We start from the raw sequence: 22,412 nt of genomic DNA, 5'->3' as shown, positions 1-22,412 counted from the left end.
TAACTCGCGCACGGGACGCTGCAGCGCGCGCCATAGTTAGGTCGGACTATCATGCTACCTACCGTTCGGTGAATAGTCAATAGTCAGGTCGGATTCCGAGGATTCCGACGACGAGAGCAGTCGCGGAACACTGCTGATCATGCTACCTGGAGATCGATCGAGGAAAATAGAGGACTCGAGCGTTTACGGGACCACTAGCAACAACCCTATCACTAGGACACAGGAGCAAAGGACCAACACAGTGCATCATCGGAACACAAGACTTCAGCAAAGATTTCGGGAACAACAAATTCACGAAATGGCTGACGAGCGACTTTACACATACAGGTCGAGTTCACAAAATCGACAGGCGGAATCTTCCAGAAAGTCACAGCGCAATATTGCTGCCAGAGCACAACTTTCGGAGGATGAACGAGAGGATCAACGGGAACGCCAGCGACGGAGGAGTCGAGCTACGGCAAGGGAACAATATCTTCGTAACATTAAGGACGGACCAACTAAGTTTTGTACGTGCTGTGGAGGAACGTGGTTTCCATCTCAGCTAAGTGGTTTGAACATATGTACTATTTCTTTTAAATACCCTAACTTTAGTCTAGACAATGCCTTTTTTTAGGTAGAAAGTTTCCGAGTCCGTCCGGCAAACATCAATATTGCAGTACATGTCGTCAAGGCGTTTCCAAAGGTAGGATACCATCCCTTTGTGTCTCTAATGGCTTCGACTTTCCGGAGATACCTGAATGCCTTAAAAACTTTACATGTCTTGAGAAGTGCCTTATTTCTCCTCGAATTCCCTTCATGCGCATTATATCCCTTGGATATGAAAGGCAATGCGGAATAAGAGGCGCTGTAGTCATCTGTTCCAATTTCAGTACCTGATACTGTAAGCGTACTCCCGCGCACCTTTGATTCGACCCATGTAATCCAGGTTCATTTAAAAAGAAAGTTAGAATATTCCCATAATTTCATGACGGAAACTATTCGACCCGCTCGGGTTATTCAAGCTGTGCGATACTTGGTTAACACTGAGCTCCACAGAAAACACAACATTTCCTTTGACGGTGATTGGCTCAATCAAATGGGACCGATGCTAACAGAGAATTAGAACAGCTTCCCGCAAACTCAACAGATATTTTTGAGCGAAATTTACTTGATCGATACGTGCAAAGATATGAACAACTAGAATCGTTATGTCTTGCGGAATTTACGGCTTGGTTCAAATTCTCCAAGCTAAATGCACTATCAGAACAGTCAAACGACTTATTCACTTATTCGGTTCTAATGCTGACGTAAACCATTACAACTCCCTAAAACTTGCCCAAATTAGAACTGAAGAATTTGTGTCAACTGCAGTAGACACAGTTAAATCAGCTAATATGTCTGAAAGAAGTCGAGAATCAACTCTTAGGCATGCCCGAAACATGAAGACCTCTGAAACTCAGGGTCTACCATATATTTTACACCTGAAGACTACTGCAAAATATATGGTGACTTGTAAATGGGGCAACTGGTCAATTAATGCGAATTGACAACTGTATAGTTAACGGCTCATTATTAATTACTGGACTGTGGATTAAGTTTACAGATGCCACTGTCGGTACTATAGCTAGGTCAAAAGTTCGAGGGAATGATCACCCAGACTGGACTCCAATTTATAAAACAGCCCGAGTATTCCAATGCGGAAATTCGGGACATTCTTCTATTGATCGAAAACAATTTCCAGTTGTTCCTGCTGAGGCTATTACCATCCAAAAGAGCCAAGAAGCAACCTACAGCAAAGTGGCAGTGCGTCTTAAAAGAGGCATTAAGCGAGCTTCGTTGTACGTAGGTTTCAGCAGAGCAACTAGCGCATCGGGCCTTTTCCTTTTAGGAGACTTTGTCCCTCCAACTAGATTTGGAGCTACAAATGACCAAGTAGAACTTGAACGTTCAAGAGGGGAAAACGCTTTGACTACGCATTATGAATTTTTGGTCAATGAAAATGAGGATATCTCTTTATATTACCACAACCTGGAATCTCTTCGCGCTCATCGCGAAGATGTTGCCATCGACAACATTATTTGTTCTGCCAACTTTTTATGTTTTGTTGAAACCTGGACTCCTCCACAAGAAGAGTACACTTTAAGGGATTTCGACATTATAAGAAGAGTTGATTGCAATCGTTTGAATGGTATTGGGAAGAACGGAATACTTAATTATGCTAAACAAAACATTTCGCAAAATGTATTATTTCTGTTTGAGACAAAGAAGTCCATAAACACAAGGGCAACGTATCAATCGATTGTATTTAAATATCTTGACACGTCATTTATAATTGTTTATAGGAGTCCCGGATTTCCTATTGCAAGATTTCGAAATGAAATTAATGCTGATGTAGAAAAAGTGCGTAGAATGGATAATACTAAAGTAGTAATATTAGGAGATTTTAATATTTGCAGATCCACAGGGACTGATACTCTGGAGGAACATTTGAATGCCTATAACCTCTTTTCAATCAATGATTTCTTACAACAAAACAAGCTCTTGCCATTACTTATGAGACACCATATAGCCACCACGATGGAATTTTTTTTAAGTATAGCTTGTAGTAGGTAATATAATTAAATATAAAAATTAATTGTATATAGCATATTGTATATATGTATTTTTATGGTATTATTAATTTATTTATTTCTATCTATTAACGTAGTTTTCAAAATTGTATATATATATATATATATAAATGATAATATTTCCCCCCTCGTAGATTGTGACCTTGACGTGGTGTGGGGGCTGAGTACGTGAAATTGTTTTAATATCACTGAGGCTAGCAACAATCCTTAAAATGTAACATAGTGTTACTAACATTGATTATTTCTTATAACTGGAAGAGTATTCAAACTTAGGCTTGCCGAAGTTAACTTCCTTTCTTGTTTAAAATGGTTCTTAAACATTTTTATTATTAATTTATCATTAAATAAATATTCGTTCTTCTTGAATTTTCTTTTAAAAAAATCTAGTGTTTTCTGTTTACGTTTAAAAAGACTGTATAGCATACAATAACGTCCGCAAGTGTTAGAAAAGTATCCCTGTAGTTGTTGCTTATTAAAAAAAAATGTAAAAGCGTTAGATCTTAAAAATTAAAAAAAAAATTTTCTGGGGATATTGACCATATGAATCGAAAAATTCTGCTGACCTACGACTATCAAAATAAAATGCAGTCCAATGAGTTCCAGGTTGATCTGAAGTATCGGTACTCGCAATTATTAGTGCTGGATACTTTAAAATAGTTTTTCGTAACCTATCCGAGGGAAAAACTCCTTTAAAAACAGATTTTGTCTTTGAATGCTTAGAAAGAAAATGTTCAATTTGTAAAGTATTCATTTTAAATGAGCGTTCGAATATTTCTGTGCTTATCAATATCAATCATTGAATCGTATTCACAGTATACCAAGCAAGTAACTGCTTCAGCAAGTGGTTCCGAAAATCTTCCTTTGATTCTTATAGTACCTTGAGAGATTAAATTTGAACATATAGTTGAATTTGATTGATCAGCAGTTAAGTCAAAGGCTAATTTAAAACTGTTTGAATGAAACATTGCCTTGGTAATTTGCAGTCCACGATCGTAATGTTTAATTCCACATGATCTAAAAAGCATATTATAACCTCTTGAGCTTTGAACCTTTTCAGCGTTCGAGTAGTCGAACTCCAGAGCCTGGGAAGAAACTTGAACTCCATTAACTAATAGGTTAAAGCGTTGAATTTTAAAATGTTAACCCCTTAACTTTAATACAATTTTTTAACAGCTAAATAAAGAGAATGCAGCGCATATCTTCTTTATCTCGAGAGCAGCGCCGCCAAGCTGCGCTTAGACGAAGCCGATGCCGATGCCGAATGCGCAGCACATTGCCTTGGCCCGTACAAGTAATTTGGAGGCAACAGAAGAAGCTCGCTCGCGAAATTCCGCTGCTCGCTCTCAGAGAAGGAGAAGCGAAAGAATTCGAGCCAGCGAACGATTGAGGAACGCTGAGAATCGCGCTACCTGTAGAGCGGGACGGTGAAGCGCACGCAAGCGCGAGGTCGAATTCCGAAGAGCGACGACGACAGCAGGTGCAAAATACTGCTGACCATGCTACGTGGAGATCGATCGAGGAAAATCGAGGACCAGAGCGCGCACGGGACGCTGTAGCGCGCGCAATAGTCAGGTCGGATTCCGAGGAGCGACGACGAGAGCAGTCGCGAAACACTGCTGATCATGCTACCTGGAGATCGTTTGGAGAAAATCGAGGACCCGAGCGCGCACGGGACGCTGCAGCGCGCGCCATAGTCAGGTCGGACTATCATGCTACCTGGAGATCGTTCGAGGAATAGTCAATAGTCAGGTCGGATTCCGAGGATTCCGACGACGAGAGCAGTCGCGAAACACTGCTGATCATGCTACCTGGAGATCGATCGAGGAAAATAGAGGACTCGAGCGTCTACAGGACGCATTAGCTCATAGGATCACTAGGAACAACTCTATCACTAGGACACAGGAGCAAAGGACCAACACAGTGCATCATCGGAACACAAGACTTCAGCAAAGATTTCGGGAACAACAAATTCACGAAATGGCTGACGAGCGACTTTACACATACAGGTCGAGTTCACAAAATCGGCAGGCGGAATCTTCCAGAAAGTCACAGCGCAATATTGCTGCCAGAGCACAACTTTCGGAGGATGAACGAGAGGATCAACGGGAACGCCAGCGACGGAGGAGTCGAGCTACGGCAAGGGAACAATATCTTCGTAACATTAAGGACGGACCAACTAAGTTTTGTACGTGCTGTGGAGGAACGTGGTTTCCATCTCAGGTAAGTGGTTTGAACATATGTACTATTTCTTCTAAATACCCTAACTTTAGTCTAGACAATGCCTTTTTTTTAGGTAGAAAGTTTCCGAGTCCATCCGGCAAACATCAATTTTGCAGTACATGTCGTCAAGGCGTTTCCAAAGGTAGGATACCATCCCTTTGTCTCTCTAATGGCTTCGACTTTCCAGAGATACCTGAATGCCTTAAAAACTTGACATGTCTTGAGGAGTGCCTTATTTCTCCTCGAAATCCTTTCATGCGCATTATATCCCTTGTATATGAAAGGCAATGCGGAATAAGAGGCGCTGTAGTCATCTGTTCCAATTTCAGTACCTGATACTGTAAGCGTACTCCCGCGCACCTTTGATTCGACCCATGTAATCCAGGTTCATTTAAAAAGAAAGTTAGAATATTCCCATAATTTCATGACGGAAACTATTCGACCCGCTCGGGTTATTCAAGCTGTGCGATACTTGGTTAACACTGAGCTCTACAGAAAACACAACATTTCCTTTGACGGTGATTGGCTCAATCAAATGGGACCGATGCTAACAGAGAATTAGAACAGCTTCCCGCAAACTCAACAGATATTTTTGAGCGAAATTTACTTGATCGATACGTGCAAAGATATGAACAACTAGAATCGTTATGTCTTGCGGAATTTACGGCTTGGTTCAAATTCTCCAAGCTAAATGCACGATCAGAACAGTCAAACGACTTATTCACTTATTCTGTTCTAATGCTGACGTAAACCATTACAACTCCCTAAAACTTGCCCAAATTAGAACTGAAGAATTTGTGTCAACTGCAGTAGACACAGTTAAATCAGCTAATATGTCTGAAAGAAGTCGAGAATCAACTCTTAGGCATGCCCGAAACATGAAGACCTCTGAAACTCAGGGTCTACCCTATATTTTACACCTGAAGACTACTGCAAAATATATGGTTACCGTCAATATTGACACAAATGATGGACTTGTAAATGGGGCAACTGGTCAATTAATGCGAATTGACAACTGTATAGTTAACGGCTCATTATTAATTACTGGACTGTGGATTAAGTTTACAGATGCCACTGTCGGTACTATAGTTAGGTCAAAAGTTCGAGGAAATGATCACCCAGACTGGACTCCAATTTATAAAACAGCCCGAGTATTCCAATGCGGAAATTCGGGACATTCTTCTATTGATCGAAAACAATTTCCAGTTGTTCCTGCTGAGGCTATTACCATCCATAAGAGCCAAGAAGCAACCTACAGCAAAGTGGCAGTGCGTCTTAAAAGAGGCATTAAGCGAGCTTCGTTGTACGTAGGTTTCAGCAGAGCAACTAGCGCATCGGGCCTTTTCCTTTTAGGAGACTTTGTCCCTCCAACTAGATTTGGAGCTACAAATGACCAAGTAGAACTTGAACGTTCAAGAGGGGAAAACGCTTTGACTACGCATTATGAATTTTTGGTCAATGAAAATGAGGATATCTCTTTATATTACCACAACGTGGAATCTCTTCGCGCTCATCGCGAAGATGTTGCCATCGACAACATTATTTGTTCTGCCAACTTTTTATATTTTGTTGAAACCTGGACTCCTCCACAAGAAGAGTTCCCTTTAAGGGATTTCGACATTATAAGAAGAGTTGATTGGAATCGTTTGAATGGTATTGGGAAGAACGGAATACTTAATTACGCTAAACAAAACATTTCGCAAAATGTATTATTTCTGTTTGAGACAAAGAAGTCCATAAACACAAGGGCAACGTATCAATCGATTGCATTTAAATATCTTGACACGTCATTTATAATTGTTTATAGGAGTCCCGGATTTCCTATTGCAAGATTTCGAAATGAAATTAATGCTGATGTAGAAAAAGTGCGTAGAATGGATAATACTAAAGTAGTAATATTAGGAGATTTTAATAATTGCAGATCCACAGGGACTGATACTCTGGAGGAACATTTGAATGCCTATAACCTCTTTTCAATCAATGATTTCTTACAACAAAACAAGCTCTTGCCATTACTTATGAGACACCATATAGCCACCACGATGGAATTTTTTTTAAGTATAGCTTGTAGTAGGTAATATAATTAAATATAAAAATTAATTGTATATAGCATATTGTATATATGTATTTTTATGGTATTATTAATTTATTTATTTCTATCTATTAACGTAGTTTTCAAAATTGTATATATATATATATATAAATGATAATATTTCCCCCCTCGTAGATTGTGACCTTGACGTGGTGTGGGGGCTGAGTACGTGAAATTGTTTTAATATCACTGAGGCTAGCAACAATCCTTAAAATGTAACATAGTGTTACTAACATTGATTATTTCTTATAACTGCAAGAGTATTCAAACTTAGGCTTGCCGAAGTTAACTTCCTTTCTTGTTTAAAATGGTTCTTAAACATTTTTATTATTAATTTATCATTAAATAAATATTCGTTCTTCTTGAATTTTCTTTTAAAAAAATCTAGTGTTTTCTGTTTACTTTTAAAAAGACTGTATAGCATACAATAACGTCCGCAAGTGTTAGAAAAGTATCCCTGTAGTTGTTGCTTATTAAAAAAAAATGTAAAAGCGTTAGATCTTAAAAATTAAAAAAAAAATTTTCTGGGGATATTGACCATATGAATCGAAAAATTCTGCTGACCTACGACTATCAAAATAAAATGCAGTCCAATGAGTTCCAGGTTGATCTGAAGTGTCGGTACTCGCAATTATTAGTGCGGGATACTTTAAAATAGTTTTTCGTAACCTATCCGAGGGAAAAACTCCTTTAAAAACAGATTTTGTCTTTGAATGCTTAGAAAGAAAATGTTCAATTTGTAAAGTATTCATTTTAAATGAGCGTTCGAATATTTCTGTGCTTATCAATATCAATCATTGAATCGTATTCACAGTATACCAAGCAAGTAACTGCTTCAGCAAGTGGTTCCAAAAATCTTCCTTTGATTCTTATAGTACCTTGAGAGATTAAATTTGAACATATAGTTGAATTTGATTGATCAGCAGTTAAGTCAAAGGCTAATTTAAAACTGTTTGAATGAAACATTGCCTTGGTAATTTGCAGTCCACGATCGTAATGTTTAATTTCACATGATCTAAAAAGCATATTATAACCTCTTGAGCTTTGAACCTTTTCAGCGTTCGAGTAGTCGAACTCCAGAGCCTGGGAAGGAACTTGAACTCCATTAACTAATAGGTTAAAGCGTTGAATTTTAAAATGTTAACCCCTTAACTTTAATACAATTTTTTTAACAGCTAAATAAAGAGAATGCAGCGCATATCTTCTTTATCTCGAGAGCAGCGCCGCCAAGCTGCGCTTAGACGAAGCCGATGCCGAAGCCGAATGCGCAGTACATTGCCTTGGCCCGTACAAGTAATTTGGAGGCAACAGAAGAAGCTCGCTCGCGAAATTCCGCTGCTCGCTCTCAGAGAAGGAGAAGCGAAAGAATTCGAGCCAGCGAACGATTGAGGAACGCTGAGAATCGCGTTACCTGTAGAGCGGGACGCTGAAGCGCACGCAAGCGCGAGGTCGAATTCCGAAGAGCGACGACGACAGCAGGTGCAAAATACTGCTGACCATGCTACGTGGAGATCGATCGAGGAAAATCGAGGACCAGAGCGCGCACGGGACGCTGCAGCGCGCGCCATAGTCAGGTCGGACTATCATGCTACCTGGAGATCGTTCGAGGAATAGTCAATAGTCAGGTCGGATTCCGAGGATTCCGACGACGAGAGCAGTCGCGAAACACTGCTGATCATGCTACCTGGAGATCGATCGAGGAAAATAGAGGACTCGAGCGTCTACAGGACGCATTAGCTCATAGGATCACTAGGAACAACTCTATCACTAGGACACAGGAGCAAAGGACCAACACAGTGCATCATCGGAACACAAGACTTCAGCAAAGATTTCGGGAACAACAAATTCACGAAATGGCTGACGAGCGACTTTACACATACAGGTCGAGTTCACAAAATCGACAGGCGGAATCTTTCAGAAAGTCACAGCGCAATATTGCTGCCAGAGCACAACTTTCGGAGGATGAACAAGAGGATCAACGGGAACGCCAGCGACGGAGGAGTCGAGCTACGGCAAGGGAACAATATCTTCGTAACATTAAGGACGGACCAACTAAGTTTTGTACGTGCTGTGGAGGAACGTGGTTTCCATCTCAGGTAAGTGGTTTGAACATATGTACTATTTCTTCTAAATACCCTAACTTTAGTCTAGACAATGCCTTTTTTTTAGGTAGAAAGTTTCCGAGTCCGTCCGGCAAACATAAATTTTGCAGTACATGTCGTCAAGGCGTTTCCAAAGGTAGGATACCATCCCTTTGTCTCTCTAATGGCTTCGACTTTCCAGAGATACCTGAATGCCTTAAAAACTTGACATGTCTTGAGGAGTGCCTTATTTCTCCTCGAATTCCCTTCATGCGCATTATATCCCTTGGATATGAAAGGCAATGCGGAATAAGAGGCGCTGTAGTCATCTGTTCCAATTTCAGTACCTGATACTGTAAGCGTACTCTCGCGCACCTTTGATTCGACCCATGTAATCCAGGTTCATTTAAAAAGAAAGTTAGAATATTCCCATAATTTCATGACGGAAACTATTCGACCCGCTCGGGTTATTCAAGCTGTGCGATACTTGGTTAACACTGAGCTCCACAGAAAACACAACATTTCCTTTGACGGTGATTGGCTCAATCAAATGGGACCGATGCTAACAGAGAATTAGAACAGCTTCCCGCAAACTCAACGGATATTTTTGAGCGAAATTTACTTGATCGATACGTGCAAAGATATGAACAACTAGAATCGTTATGTCTTGCGGAATTTGCGGCTTGGTTCAAATTCTCCAAGCTAAATGCACGATCAGAACAGTCAAACGACTTATTCACTTATTCTGTTCTAATGCTGACGTAAACCATTACAACTCCCTAAAACTTGCCCAAATTAGAACTGAAGAATTTGTGTCAACTGCAGTAGACACAGTTAAATCAGCTAATATGTCTGAAAGAAGTCGAGAATCAACTCTTAGGCATGCCCGAAACATGAAGACCTCTGAAACTCAGGGTCTACCATATATTTTACACCTGAAGACTACTGCAAAATATATGGTTACCGTCAATATTGACACAAATGATGGACTTGTAAATGGGGCAACTGGTCAATTAATGCGAATTAACGGCTCATTATTAATTACTGGACTGTGGATTAAGTTTACAGATGCCACTGTCGGTACTATAGTTAGGTCAAAAGTTCGAGGGAATGATCACCCAGACTGGACTCCAATTTATAAAACAGCCCGAGTATTCCAATGCGGAAATTCGGGACATTCTTCTATTGATCGAAAACAATTTCCAGTTGTTCCTGCTGAGGCTATTACCATCCATAAGAGCCAAGAAGCAACCTACAGCAAAGTGGCAGTGCGTCTTAAAAGAGGCATTAAGCGAGCTTCGTTGTACGTAGGTTTCAGCAGAGCAACTAGCGCATCGGGCCTTTTCCTTTTAGGAGACTTTGTCCCTCCAACTAGATTTGGAGCTACAAATGACCAAGTAGAACTTGAACGTTCAAGAGGGGAAAACGCTTTGACTACGCATTATGAATTTTTGGTCAATGAAAATGAGGATATCTCTTTATATTACCACAACGTGGAATCTCTTCGCGCTTATCGCGAAGATGTTGCCAACGACAACATTATTTGTTCTGCCAACTTTTTATGTTTTGTTGAAACCTGGACTCCTCCACAAGAAGAGTACACTTTAAGGGATTTCGACATTATAAGAAGAGTAGATTGCAATCGTTTGAATGGTATTGGGAAGAACGGAATACTTAATTATGCTAAACAAAACATTTCGCAAAATGTATTATTTCTGTTTGAGACAAAGAAGTCCATAAACACAAGGGCAACGTATCAATCGATTGCATTTAAATATCTTGACACGTCATTTATAATTGTTTATAGGAGTCCCGGATTTCCTATTGCAAGATTTCGAAATGAAATTAATGCTGATGTGGAAAAAGTGCGTAGAATGGATAATACTAAAGTAGTAATATTAGGAGATTTTAATTTTTGCAGATCCATAGGGACTAATACTCTGGAGGAACATTTGAATGCCTATAACCTCTTTTCAATCAATGATTTCTTACAACAAAACAAGCTCTTGCCATTACTTATGAGACACCATATAGCCACCACGATGGAATTTTTTTTAAGTATAGCTTGTAGTAGGTAATATAATGAAATATATATATTGTAAAAATTGTAATAGGTTAGAAAAAAAAATTAATTGTATATAGCATATTGTATATATGTATTTTTATGGTATTATTAATTTATTTATTTCTATCTATTAACGTAGTTTTCAAAATTGTATATATATATATATATAAATGATAATATTTCCCCCTCGTAGATTGTGACCTTGACGTGGTGTGGGGGCTGAGTACGTGAAATTGTTTTAATATCACTGAGGCTAGCAACAATCCTTAAAATGTAACATAGTGTTACTAACATTGATTATTTCTTATAACTGCAAGAGTATTCAAACTTAGGCTTGCCGAAGTTAACTTCCTTTCTTGTTTAAAATGGTTCTTAAACATTTTTATTATTAATTTATCATTAAATAAATATTCGTTCTTCTTGAATTTTCTTTTAAAAAAATCTAATGTTTTCTGTTTACTTTTAAAAAGACTGTACAGCATACAATAACGTCCGCAAGTGTTAGAAAAGTATCCCTGTAGTTGTTGCTTATTAAAAAAAAATGTAAAAGCGTTAGATCTTAAAAATTAAAAAAAAAAATTTTTTGGGGATATTGACCATATGAATCGAAAAATTCTGCTGACCTACGACTATCAAAATAAAATGCAGTCCAATGAGTTCCAGGTTGATCTGAAGTGTCGGTACTCGCAATTATTAGTGCGGGATACTTTAAAATAGTTTTTCGTAACCTATCCGAGGGAAAAACTCCTTTAAAAACAGATTTTGTCCTTGAATGCTTAGAAAGAAAATGTTCAATTTGTAAAGTATTCATTTTAAATGAGCGTTCGAATATTTCTGTGCTTATCAATATCAATCATTGAATCGTATTCACAGTATACCAAGCAAGTAACTGCTTCAGCAAGGGGTTCCGAAAATCTTCCTTCGATTCTTATAGTACCTTGAGAGATTAAATTTGAACATATAGTTGAATTTGATTGATCAGCAGTTAAGTCAAAGGCTAATTTAAAACTGTTTGAATGAAACATTGCCTTGGTAATTTGCAGTCCACGATCGTAATGTTTAATTCCACATGATCTAAAAAGCATATTATAACCTCTTGAGCTTTGAACCTTTTCAGCGTTCGAGTAGTCGAACTCCAGAGCCTGGGAAGGAACTTGAACTCCATTAACTAATAGGTTAAAGCGTTGAATTTTAAAATGTTCAAATTGAAATGGGTGTAAGGCTCGGATTCCTGAATATGAGCGATTTTTAACCATACAAAAGGCCAGAAAATTTGGTATTTGACCAATAACTGCGTTGTCTAACGACAGTGTATTGTTGCCCGGATATATGAAAAGTTGTGCTTCTAGTATCCTTAAATTTGATTCAGTAATAGTTTCCATTTAATAAAACGCTGTTTTTATACCCTTGCAGAGGGTATAATGATTTTAGTCAGAAGTTTGCAACGCAGTGAAGGAGACGTTTCCGACCCCATAAAGGTGAGTTCCAAAGTAAACAGGACTTTTTTAATCTAGCGCCCTCTAGTGGCGCCATCTATATGTCAACTGGTGCGTTGGAATCTGCTTTCGTTTATCGACTTCCAGTAAAAATTTCATGACATTTCATCTATTGGAAGTGAGGTTATTGCGTTTTAAGTGTCAGTATGTTTTTGTAATCGGTGCGAAAATGAGCTTCGAACAAAGAGCCAAAATTACATTTTGTTTTAAAATTGGTAAAACTTTTACCGAAACGTTTCAATTGATGAAACAAGTTATGGCGATGATTGCCTATCCCGTAGCAGAGTGCACGAGTGGTTTCAACGTTTTCAAAGAGGTCGTGAGGACATAAGTGACGATGAACATGTGGGCCAACCAAAATCCGTGATCACCGAAAATTCCATCGAAACTGTGCCTGAATTCATAAAAAATCAGCCGAAATCATCATTTAAATTCATGGAAATAGAATTGAACATCTCCAAAACATCGATTTGTCGCATTTTGACCGAACATTTGGGCTTACAAAAGGGTTGTGCACGCTTTGTTCCGCACAAATTGACTGACGTCCGAAAATTGCTCAGAATTCAACATTCGAAGGACATCATTAAAGAGGCAAAAAAAGACCTGAACTTCGTTTACAAGATTGTCACTGGTGACGAAACGTGGTGTTTTCAATATGATCCCGAAACGAAACGCCAGAGTGCTGAATGGAAGGCGCCGGACGAGCCGAAACCCAAAAAATCGCGCCTGGAGAAGTCAAAAGTGAAGACAATGCTGATTTGTTTTTATGATTCCAAGGGTATTGTCCACAAAGAATTTGTTCCACCCGGCCAAAACATTAAGGCGGTATTCTACCTTGGAATTTTGAAGCGTTTGGTGCGCCGTATTCGACGTGTTCGGCCCGAATATCGCGAAGATGGAAGTTGGCGTTTGTTGCACGATAATGCGCCGTCTCATCGATCGACGCTTGTGTCAGACTATTTGACCAAAAATCACATTTTAACCATCAACCACTCCCCGTATTCACCTGATATGGCACCGTGCGACTTCTACCTTTTCGGAAAAATGCATTTGCCGATGAAAGAAAAGCGTTATGCAGACGTAGAGGACATTCAAAAGGCTTGTACCGGCATACTGGCGGCCATACCGGGCAACGAGCTAAAACACTCGTTCGACATGCTTTTGGACCGTGCAAAACGCTGTATTAAAGCAGATGGGGACTATTTTGAATAAAATAAATTGATTTTGCCGACAAAACTATTTGTTCTGTCTTTTTTTTAAAAGTCCTGTTTACTTTGGAACTCACCTTGTATATTCTTGATCAGCATCACTAGACGAGTCGATCTAGCCATGTCCGTCTGTCCGTCCCTTTCTACGCAAACTAATCTCTCAGTTTTAAAGCTATCGGGCTGAAACTTTCCCAAAAGTCCTATATCTTTTGCAGGTAGTATATAAGTCGGACAACTATATCTTGTAGATCCCATAGGAATAATCGGAAAAAAATGTAAAAAATTATATCTTTGTTGTTTTTTAACATATTACCTCCTTTCCTTGGAAATAACATTTTTTAGCTAGTCTTGAATTTCGGATTAAATTTTATCAAAATCGAAAGACTATATCATATAGCTGCCCTGGGAACGATCGTAAAATTGGTGGGAAAATAATATGAAACAAGTTATAGCTTCGGTGCTCCTTAACATATAACCTCATACGCTTGGAAATAACATTTTTTAATTAGTTCTGAATTTCGAATTGAATTTTATCAAAATTGGACAACTATATCATATAGCTGCCATAGGAACGATCGTAAAATCGGTGGGAAAATAATATGAAACAAATTATAGCTTCGGTGTTTTTTAACATATAACCTCCTACGCTTGGAAATAACATTTTTTATTTAATTCTGAATTTGGAATTTAATTTTATCAAAATCGGACGACTATATCATATAGCTGCCATAGGAACGATCGTAAAATTGGTGGGAAAATAATATGAAACAAATTATAGCTTCGGTGTTCCTTAACATATAACCTCAAACGCTTGAAAATAACATTTTTTAATTAGTTCTGAATTTCGAATTAAATTTTATCAAAATCGGACGACTATATCATATAGCTGCCATAGGAACGATCGTAAAATTGGTGGGAAAATAATATGAAACAAATTATAGCTTCGGTGTTCCTTAACATATAACCTCCTACGCTTGGAAATAACATTTTTTAATTCATTCTGAATTTGGAATTTAATTTTATAAAAATCAGACGACTATATCATATAGCTGCCATAGGAACGATCGTAAAATTGGTGGGAAAATAATATGAAACAAATTATAGCTTCGGTGTTTTTATACCCTTGCAGAGGGTATAATGATTTCAGTCAGAAGTTTGCAACGCAGTGAAGGAGACGTTTCCGATCCCATAAACTATATATATTCTTGATCAGCATCACTAGACGAGTCGATCTAGCCATGTCCGTCTGTCCGTCCGTTTCTACGCAAACTAGTCTCTTAGTTTTGAAACTATCGGGCTAAAACTTTCCCAAAAGTCTTATATCTTTTGCAGGTAGTATATAAGTCGGAAACAGCCGGATCGGACAACTATATCTTATAGCTCGCATAGGAATAATCGGAAAAAAATGTACAAAATTATATCTTTGGTGTTTTTACACATATTACCTCCTTTCCTTGGAAATAACATTTTTTAATTAGTTTTGAATTTCGGATTAAATTTTATCAAAATCGGAAGACTATATCATATAGCTGCCATGGGAACTATCGTAAAATTGGTGGGAAAATAAAATGAAACAAATTATAGCTTCGGTGTTCCTTAACATATAACCTCCTACGCTTGGAAATAACATTTTTTAATTAGTTTCGAATTTCGAATTAAATTTTATCAAAATCGGAAGACTGTATCTGTTCGTACCCAAAGGTACTCAACATGACCACACCCAACAAATCAAGCAGTAGCCAAGTTGGGAACAGTACCAGGCGCTCAGTAGCACCCACTGCATATGAGAATTGCTGATCACCATATTATATGTCTCACTAACTCACCGTCTCACCGACTCAACGGCACACTGACCGGCCAACGCAGTCAGCACATTTTGCGGTGTCTGCCGAGCCAACTACACAAACTGCTACCATAATCAAAACTCCCTGACCTACCTACCTACTTTAGAATATAGCGCACTTCACTAATCATTACACTAAACTTCCCTCTTCCAAGTACTATATTAACATGTACCAAATGAAGAATAAATCAGTTATCAACGCATCTCATAACTCCGCGGTTCTACTTCCTACCTCTGGGAATAGGGCTCGTAATACACTATCTCCACTAGCAGCTAACCTACGTTAGCTCAACCTCAGCGCTGTTCCAGCGCCTGTGGTCCGGCAACGCAGTAACCATCGTTACCATGGCCGCGACGCGATCGTCCTACCAGCAAAGCGTCCCCGTGCCAGCGACAAGTGCTCATTACCCCCTTGTCCCGGGGTGAGACCCGTAAGTGTCTACTTCGGTTAGGCACAAACATTGGTGACTCCGACGCGATCCTTGAACAACAAAGGATCACACTCAAGCAACCCCCTTCCCACTAAATGACCCACAGCTTTATCCAGCTTCACAAGATACGCTTCTTCTTCCAGCGTCACAGGAACTTCAGCTTAATCCAGCTTCACAGGATACGCTTCTTCTTCCAGCGTCACAGGAACTCAGCTTAATCCAGCTTCACAGGATTCGCTTCTTCTTCCAGCGTCACAGGAACTTCAGCTTAATCCAGCTTCACAGGATACGCTCCTTCTTCCAGCGTCACAGCAACGTCAGCTTCATCCAGCTTCACAGGATACGCTTTTTCTTCCAGCGTCACAGCAACTTCAGCTTCATCCAGCCTCACAGGATACGCTTCTTCTTCCAGCGTCACAGGAACTTCAGCTTAATCCAGTTTCACAGGATACGCTTCTTCTTCCAGCGTCACAGGAACTTTAGCTTACTCCAGCTTCACAGGATTCGCTAATTCTTCCAGCGTCACAGGAACTTCAGCTTAATCCAGCTTCACAGGATACGCTTCTTCTTCCAGCGTCACGGGAACTTCAGCTTAATCCAGCTTCACAGGATACGCTTCTTCTTCCAGCGTCACAGGAACTTCAGCATAATCCAGCTTCACAGGATACGCTTCTTCTTCCAGCGTCACAGGAACTTCAGCTTAATCCAGCTTCACAGGATACGCTTCTTCTTCCAGCGTCACAGGAACTTCAGCTTCATCCAGCTTCAGAGGATACTCAGCTTAATCCAGCTTCACAGGACTCACAGCTTCATTCAGCTTCACAGGACACGCTTCTTCTTCCAGCGTCACAGGAACTTCAGCTTCTTCCAGCGTCACAGGAACGTCAGCTTCATCCAGCTTCCTTGTTTCCAAGACACACAATATTTCTACTTCATTCATTGAGGAAACACGTCACACAAGAATCGATTTACACAATCGATTACTAGACACCCAAAACGAGCTGCAAGGGAAAATCCAACAGCTCATTAAGAATTATGGCAAGGGTTCTGCCGACCGACGCCACCGAGACGGGTATTATTCCGGTAAGCTAAATCAGTTAAACGATCTCTGGCAGCAGTTTTGCGACCTAGATGAAGAAGTCCAGCAAGCGGCATTACCCACTGGAAATGAGTACTCTTTACGATTAGTAGCACTTAAGGAGCTGGTCGAAAAATATCAGAATATCTTTCTGGACAACATGCCAACTGGAAACGAGCTTCCGAAAGCCCCGAGACGAACGTCGGCCAACATCAAGATCACAACAAGAGATCAAGTCAAAGGAGAGTCCGCAATTGACTCGGTGATCCGACAGTTGCAGAGAAGATGCAACAAATTGGAGTCATCATTAACATTTGCCTCGAACGCCCCAACCGTCACCCCAGCCCTACAAAGGCACCTGGATCTCCATTGGGCGTTACTGAGGCAAGCCCACGACGAATTGAACAGCACACCTGGGGCCGCAGCCCTGGCAGAAGCAGAGCATACGAAATGAACCTGCTTCGAAAAAACGATGCGCCAACGAGCCTAAACTTGGCACTTCCGCCAATTAGCATTCCGGAGTTCAACGGCGAGTATCTAGACTGGCAACGGTTCCATGATCTCTTTGTGGAATTGATACATAATAAACCATATTCGGCCAGTCAGAAACTACATATTCTACAGAGTTCGCTTCGTGGTGAAGCGAGGAACGTTTTGACAGACACAGCCTTCTCACAGGGTGGCTATGACGACACCTGGTTGCGTTTGAAGGCCAGGTACCAGATCGGAAAAATACTAGTATTCGCCGCCATAGCAAAAATGGTTGACCATAAGCCTATAGACGGCTGCACGCGCCAACTAAGGGCCTTACATGACACTATCAAGAACTCAATGAGTACACTTAAAAACCTCGATGTGAGCACAAAATCCTGGGATCCACTCCTGTGTTTTATTATCAGAAGAAAACTAGACCATCAGTCTGTGCGGGTGCACCAACGGAAATTCCAACGTTAAGGAGTGTACTGACGTTTATTGAACGGCTTGCATGCTGGAGACGATAAGCGCTCAACCTACAGCAACACTACGCCATCAGTCAGTTCACAACGAAGAGAGCTGTAAGATTTGTCACCTAGGACCACATAATCTAAGAGCATGTAGCCGTTTCCAAAAAATGGACCCCAAAACACGGCGCCAAGCCATTATTCAAGTAGGAGCATGCACAAAATTGTTTGTCTACAGCTCATAAGGTTGAAAACTGTGTATCACCGACCACTTGTCGAGTCTGCCAGCGATGGCATCATTTACTGTTACACAAAGGACCGACCAGCAATTCAGTGGTCGGCGCAGTAACCATTGCAGGCTACGACGACGTAGGGGGATATACTCTGCTCGCGACCGCCAAGGTATCATTACAAGGGCCAAGGGTCAATTACAAACATGTCGCGCTGTAATAGATGGTGGATCACAGGTGAATCTTATCTCAAGGAGAATGGCAAATCTGATATCTCTTAAGGAAAGGTCACCGATTGAAATATCTGGAATCGGAGGAAAAGTATCAACAGCAATTAGATCAACTCTAATCTCATCAGTTACATCAGGTTTTGAAACACTTATAGAGGTTTTTATTATTCCCACAGTCATTACAGACCAACCGTCAGTACCGATTGATACCGATCTTAATATTCCCGAGGGACTGCCGTTAGCAGATCCTGACTTTCGGCAACCTGGACCCATTGACCTAACCTTAGGGGTTGAGGTGTATTCTCGTGTAATAACCGGTGAACTTCTTGAACTATGACCTAATAAATCTTTGGCACAAGGCAATAGGCTTGGTTATGTAATCACAGGTTATCTCAATAAAGAAACCTCATCTGATACGGAAATAAACCCTATTCTGGTAGACGGCAGAGGTGATTTTGCAGGACCGAACGCTGCTTATGAGCCAACAAAAAATACAAATCCGATGAATATAAAATCAAGCAGTAGCCAAGTTGGGAACAGTACCTGGCGCTCAGTAGCACCCACTGCGTATGAGAATTGCTGATCAGCATATTATATGTCTCACTAACTCACCGTCTCACCGACTCAACGGCACACTAGCCGGCCAATGCAGTCAGCACATTTTGCAGTGTCTGCCGAGCCAACTACACAAACTGCTACCATAATCAAAACTCCCTGACCTACCTACCTACTTTAGAATATAGCGTACTTCACTAATCATTACACTAAATTTCCGTCTTCCAAGTAGTATATAAACATGTACCAAATGAAGAATAAATCAGTTATCAACACACCTCATAACTCCGCGGTTCTATCTCCTACCTCTGGGAATAGGGCTCGTAATACACTATCTCCACTAGCAGCTAACCTACGTTAGCTCAACCTTAGCGCAGTTCCACATCGTCTGTGGTCCGCCAACGCAGTAACCATCGTTACCATTGCCGCGACGCGATCGTCCTGCCAGCAAAGCGTCCCCGTGCCAGCGACAAGTGCTCATTACCCCCTTGTCCCGCGGTGTGACCCGTAAGTGTCTACTTCGGTTAGGCACAAACAATATCATATATCTGCCATAGGAACGACCGTAAAATTGGTAAGAAAATAATATGAAACGAATTATAGCTTCGGTGTTTTTTAACATATAACCTCCTACGCTTGGAAATAAAATTTTTAATTAGTTCTGAATTTCGAATTTAATTTTATCAAAATCGAACGACTATGTCATATAGCTGCCATAGGAACGATCGTAAAATTGGTGGGAAAATAATATGAAACAAATTATAGCTTCGCTGTTTTTTAACATATAACCTCCTAAGCTTGGAAATTACATTTTTATACCCGTTACTCGTAGAGTAAAAGGGTATACTAGATTCGTCGGAAAGTATGTAACAGGCAGAAGGAAGCGTTTCCGACCCCATAAAGTATATATATTCTTGATCAGGATCACTAGCCGAGTCGATCTAGCCATGTCCGTCTGTCCGTCTGTCCGTCTGTCCGTCTGACCGTCTGTCCGTCTGTCCGTCTGTCCGTCTGTCCGTCTGTCTGTCCGTCCGGATGAACGCTGAGATCTCGGAAACTATGAGAGCTAGGCTATTGAGATTTGGCGTACAGATTCCTGAGCTTCTTACGCAGCGCAAGTTTGTTTCAGTAGACTGCCACGCCCACTCTAACGCCCACAAACCGCCCAAAACTGTGGCTCCTACAGTTTTGATGCTAGAATAAAAATTTTAACATAAGTGTATTCTTCTCATCAATACCTATCGATTGACCCGAAAAAAATTGCCACGCCCACTCTAACGCCCACAAACCGCCCAAACCTGTGACGGCCACAGTTTTCATGCTAGATAAAAAATTTTAACTGAAATGTATTAATCTCGTCAATACCTATCGATTGATCCAAAAAAAAATTTGGTCACGCCCACTCTAACGCCCATAACGCTTAAATCTGTCTACCGCCGGTAGGTGGCGCATTTTAATCTCGCTTTGCTGCTTGCATATCTCCATTTAGCTGAGTAACGGGTATCTGATAGTCGAGGTACTCGACTATAGCGTTCTCCCTTGTTTTTATTTATATTTTTTCAATCAAAAAAAAAAATAAAGGGTTCCAAAACACAAGTTTCTAAATCTATCATTGATGGTGATGGTGATGCTGCTAGTACTGATGATGGTACTACTGATGATGCTGCTGCTGCTGGTGTTGCTGATGCTGATGCTGCTGCTGCTGGTGTTGCTGCTGCTGCTGCTGGTGTTGCTGAAAAGGAAGATCCTCGACCCAATAAGTTGGTTAAGTCCACCACTGTTAACTCTCTTGCTAAACGAAGATCTATCAACAGTGAAGACGCTGTTGGTGTTGCTGAATTGAAGATTTTCGTACGTTATACGATGATGTAATATCTAGCGCCGATCTGAGAACCTTACGCACTATAAAAAAACTTTTGTCAGTAAGAACAGTACTTACTCCAGGGGACTACAGAGCCTTACGCCCAATCAGGGGGCAATTCATGTGGGGAGCGTTTAATTTAATGCAACGCTATCGCTTTTTGCGTGAAAACCTATAAAAAAAAATCCTAAAATTATTATTGAAGATGATGATGACGTTTTCGGTGCGGGATACAGAAATAGGAAAGAATTAAGCAGTTATGAGATTGAAACATTCGTTAATACAGACGAAGTTGATGAGCTAAAAAAAGAAATCGATGAATTTTGCATTGAGTATGAAGACATTCTACCTGATTTTGAACTACAGACCTTACGTAATATGAGGAAATTGATGACGATAGGGGCACACATATCAGACAGCGAATTGAAGTTTTCACGTAACATTAGAAAACGTTTCAAAGTAGGAGTTTATATTATAATACAACGCTACCAGGACTTGGCGGAGAGAATTGAAAGGCGATATTAATAATATACACATATATAACCATAACCTATATACATATATATATATATATTAACCTATCAACATTAATAAAAAACTTATTTACTCCTGAAAATAGAATCTCTTAATATACAACGTTCTCATTTCAGCTTACAGTCGCAAAAACAAAAAAACAATATTATATTGTTTCTGTTCAACGACCTATTGATTATATTAATATTCACAAAATATGGCACTAGAACGTTGAACAGAAACAATATCAAAATCAACGATCGTGTGTGTGTGTGTGTGTGTGTGTGTGTAACGTAAGTTGAAGAGTATATTTTTTCTATATCGATGAGGAAGATCTGCTATATTTAATAGATCTTTTTACGCGATCAGGAAAAAAATATATTTTTAAAGCCTTCAAAAAAAAAAAAACAGAAATGCAGAGAAAGTGATGTGAGATAAAGAGTATTTTTTTTTTGTGTCTCGGAAAGAGATTTGCTATTTATTTAATAGAAGAACTCTTTCCGCGATAACAAAAAAAAGATATATCTAAAGTTTTCAATAATGTGCGTGTGTGTGTAGAAATTAAAAAAAGTGAAGTGTGTGATAAAAAAGTATATTATTTGTTGTCATCATGGGAAAAATATCTGATATATTTAATAGATATAGCACCACGGGGACATCAAAAATATATTTAAAGCCTTCAAAAATGCGGAGAAAGTTAAGGGAAAGAGTATATTGTTTTGATGTTATATTGTGGAAAAATCTAATATATTTAATAGACATTGGACCACGATTACATCAAAAAATATATTTAAAGCCTTCAAAAACGCGGAAAAATTGAAGTGAGGGTAAAAAGAGTATATTGTTTTAACGTTATGGTGTGGAAAAATCTAATATATTTAAAAGATCTTTAAACACGATAACTTCAAAAATATATTTAAAGCCTTCAAAATGCAGAGAAAGTGAAGTGAGATAAAGGG

At 39.7% G+C, this 22,412-nt stretch overlaps 1 protein-coding gene across 1 annotated transcript; it reads left to right on the top strand.

Moving 5' to 3' along the window:
* Positions 1–139: 139 nt before the first annotated feature.
* LOC139354906 (serine/threonine-protein kinase fray2-like) lies at positions 140–8,658 on the top strand. The gene is made up of 3 exons (XM_070999160.1): positions 140–506; positions 4,348–4,829; positions 8,536–8,658. The coding sequence occupies exons 1-3, from the start codon at positions 140–142 to the stop codon at positions 8,656–8,658; spliced, it is 972 nt and encodes a 323-aa protein (XP_070855261.1).
* Positions 8,659–22,412: the final 13,754 nt, after the last annotated feature.

The sequence above is a fragment of the Drosophila suzukii genome, unplaced genomic scaffold (genome assembly GCF_043229965.1).
Source record: "Drosophila suzukii unplaced genomic scaffold, CBGP_Dsuzu_IsoJpt1.0 scf_4, whole genome shotgun sequence".
In the NCBI taxonomy this organism is placed as follows: domain Eukaryota; kingdom Metazoa; phylum Arthropoda; class Insecta; order Diptera; family Drosophilidae; genus Drosophila; species Drosophila suzukii.
This window is presented reverse-complemented; position numbering and strand designations above follow the sequence as displayed.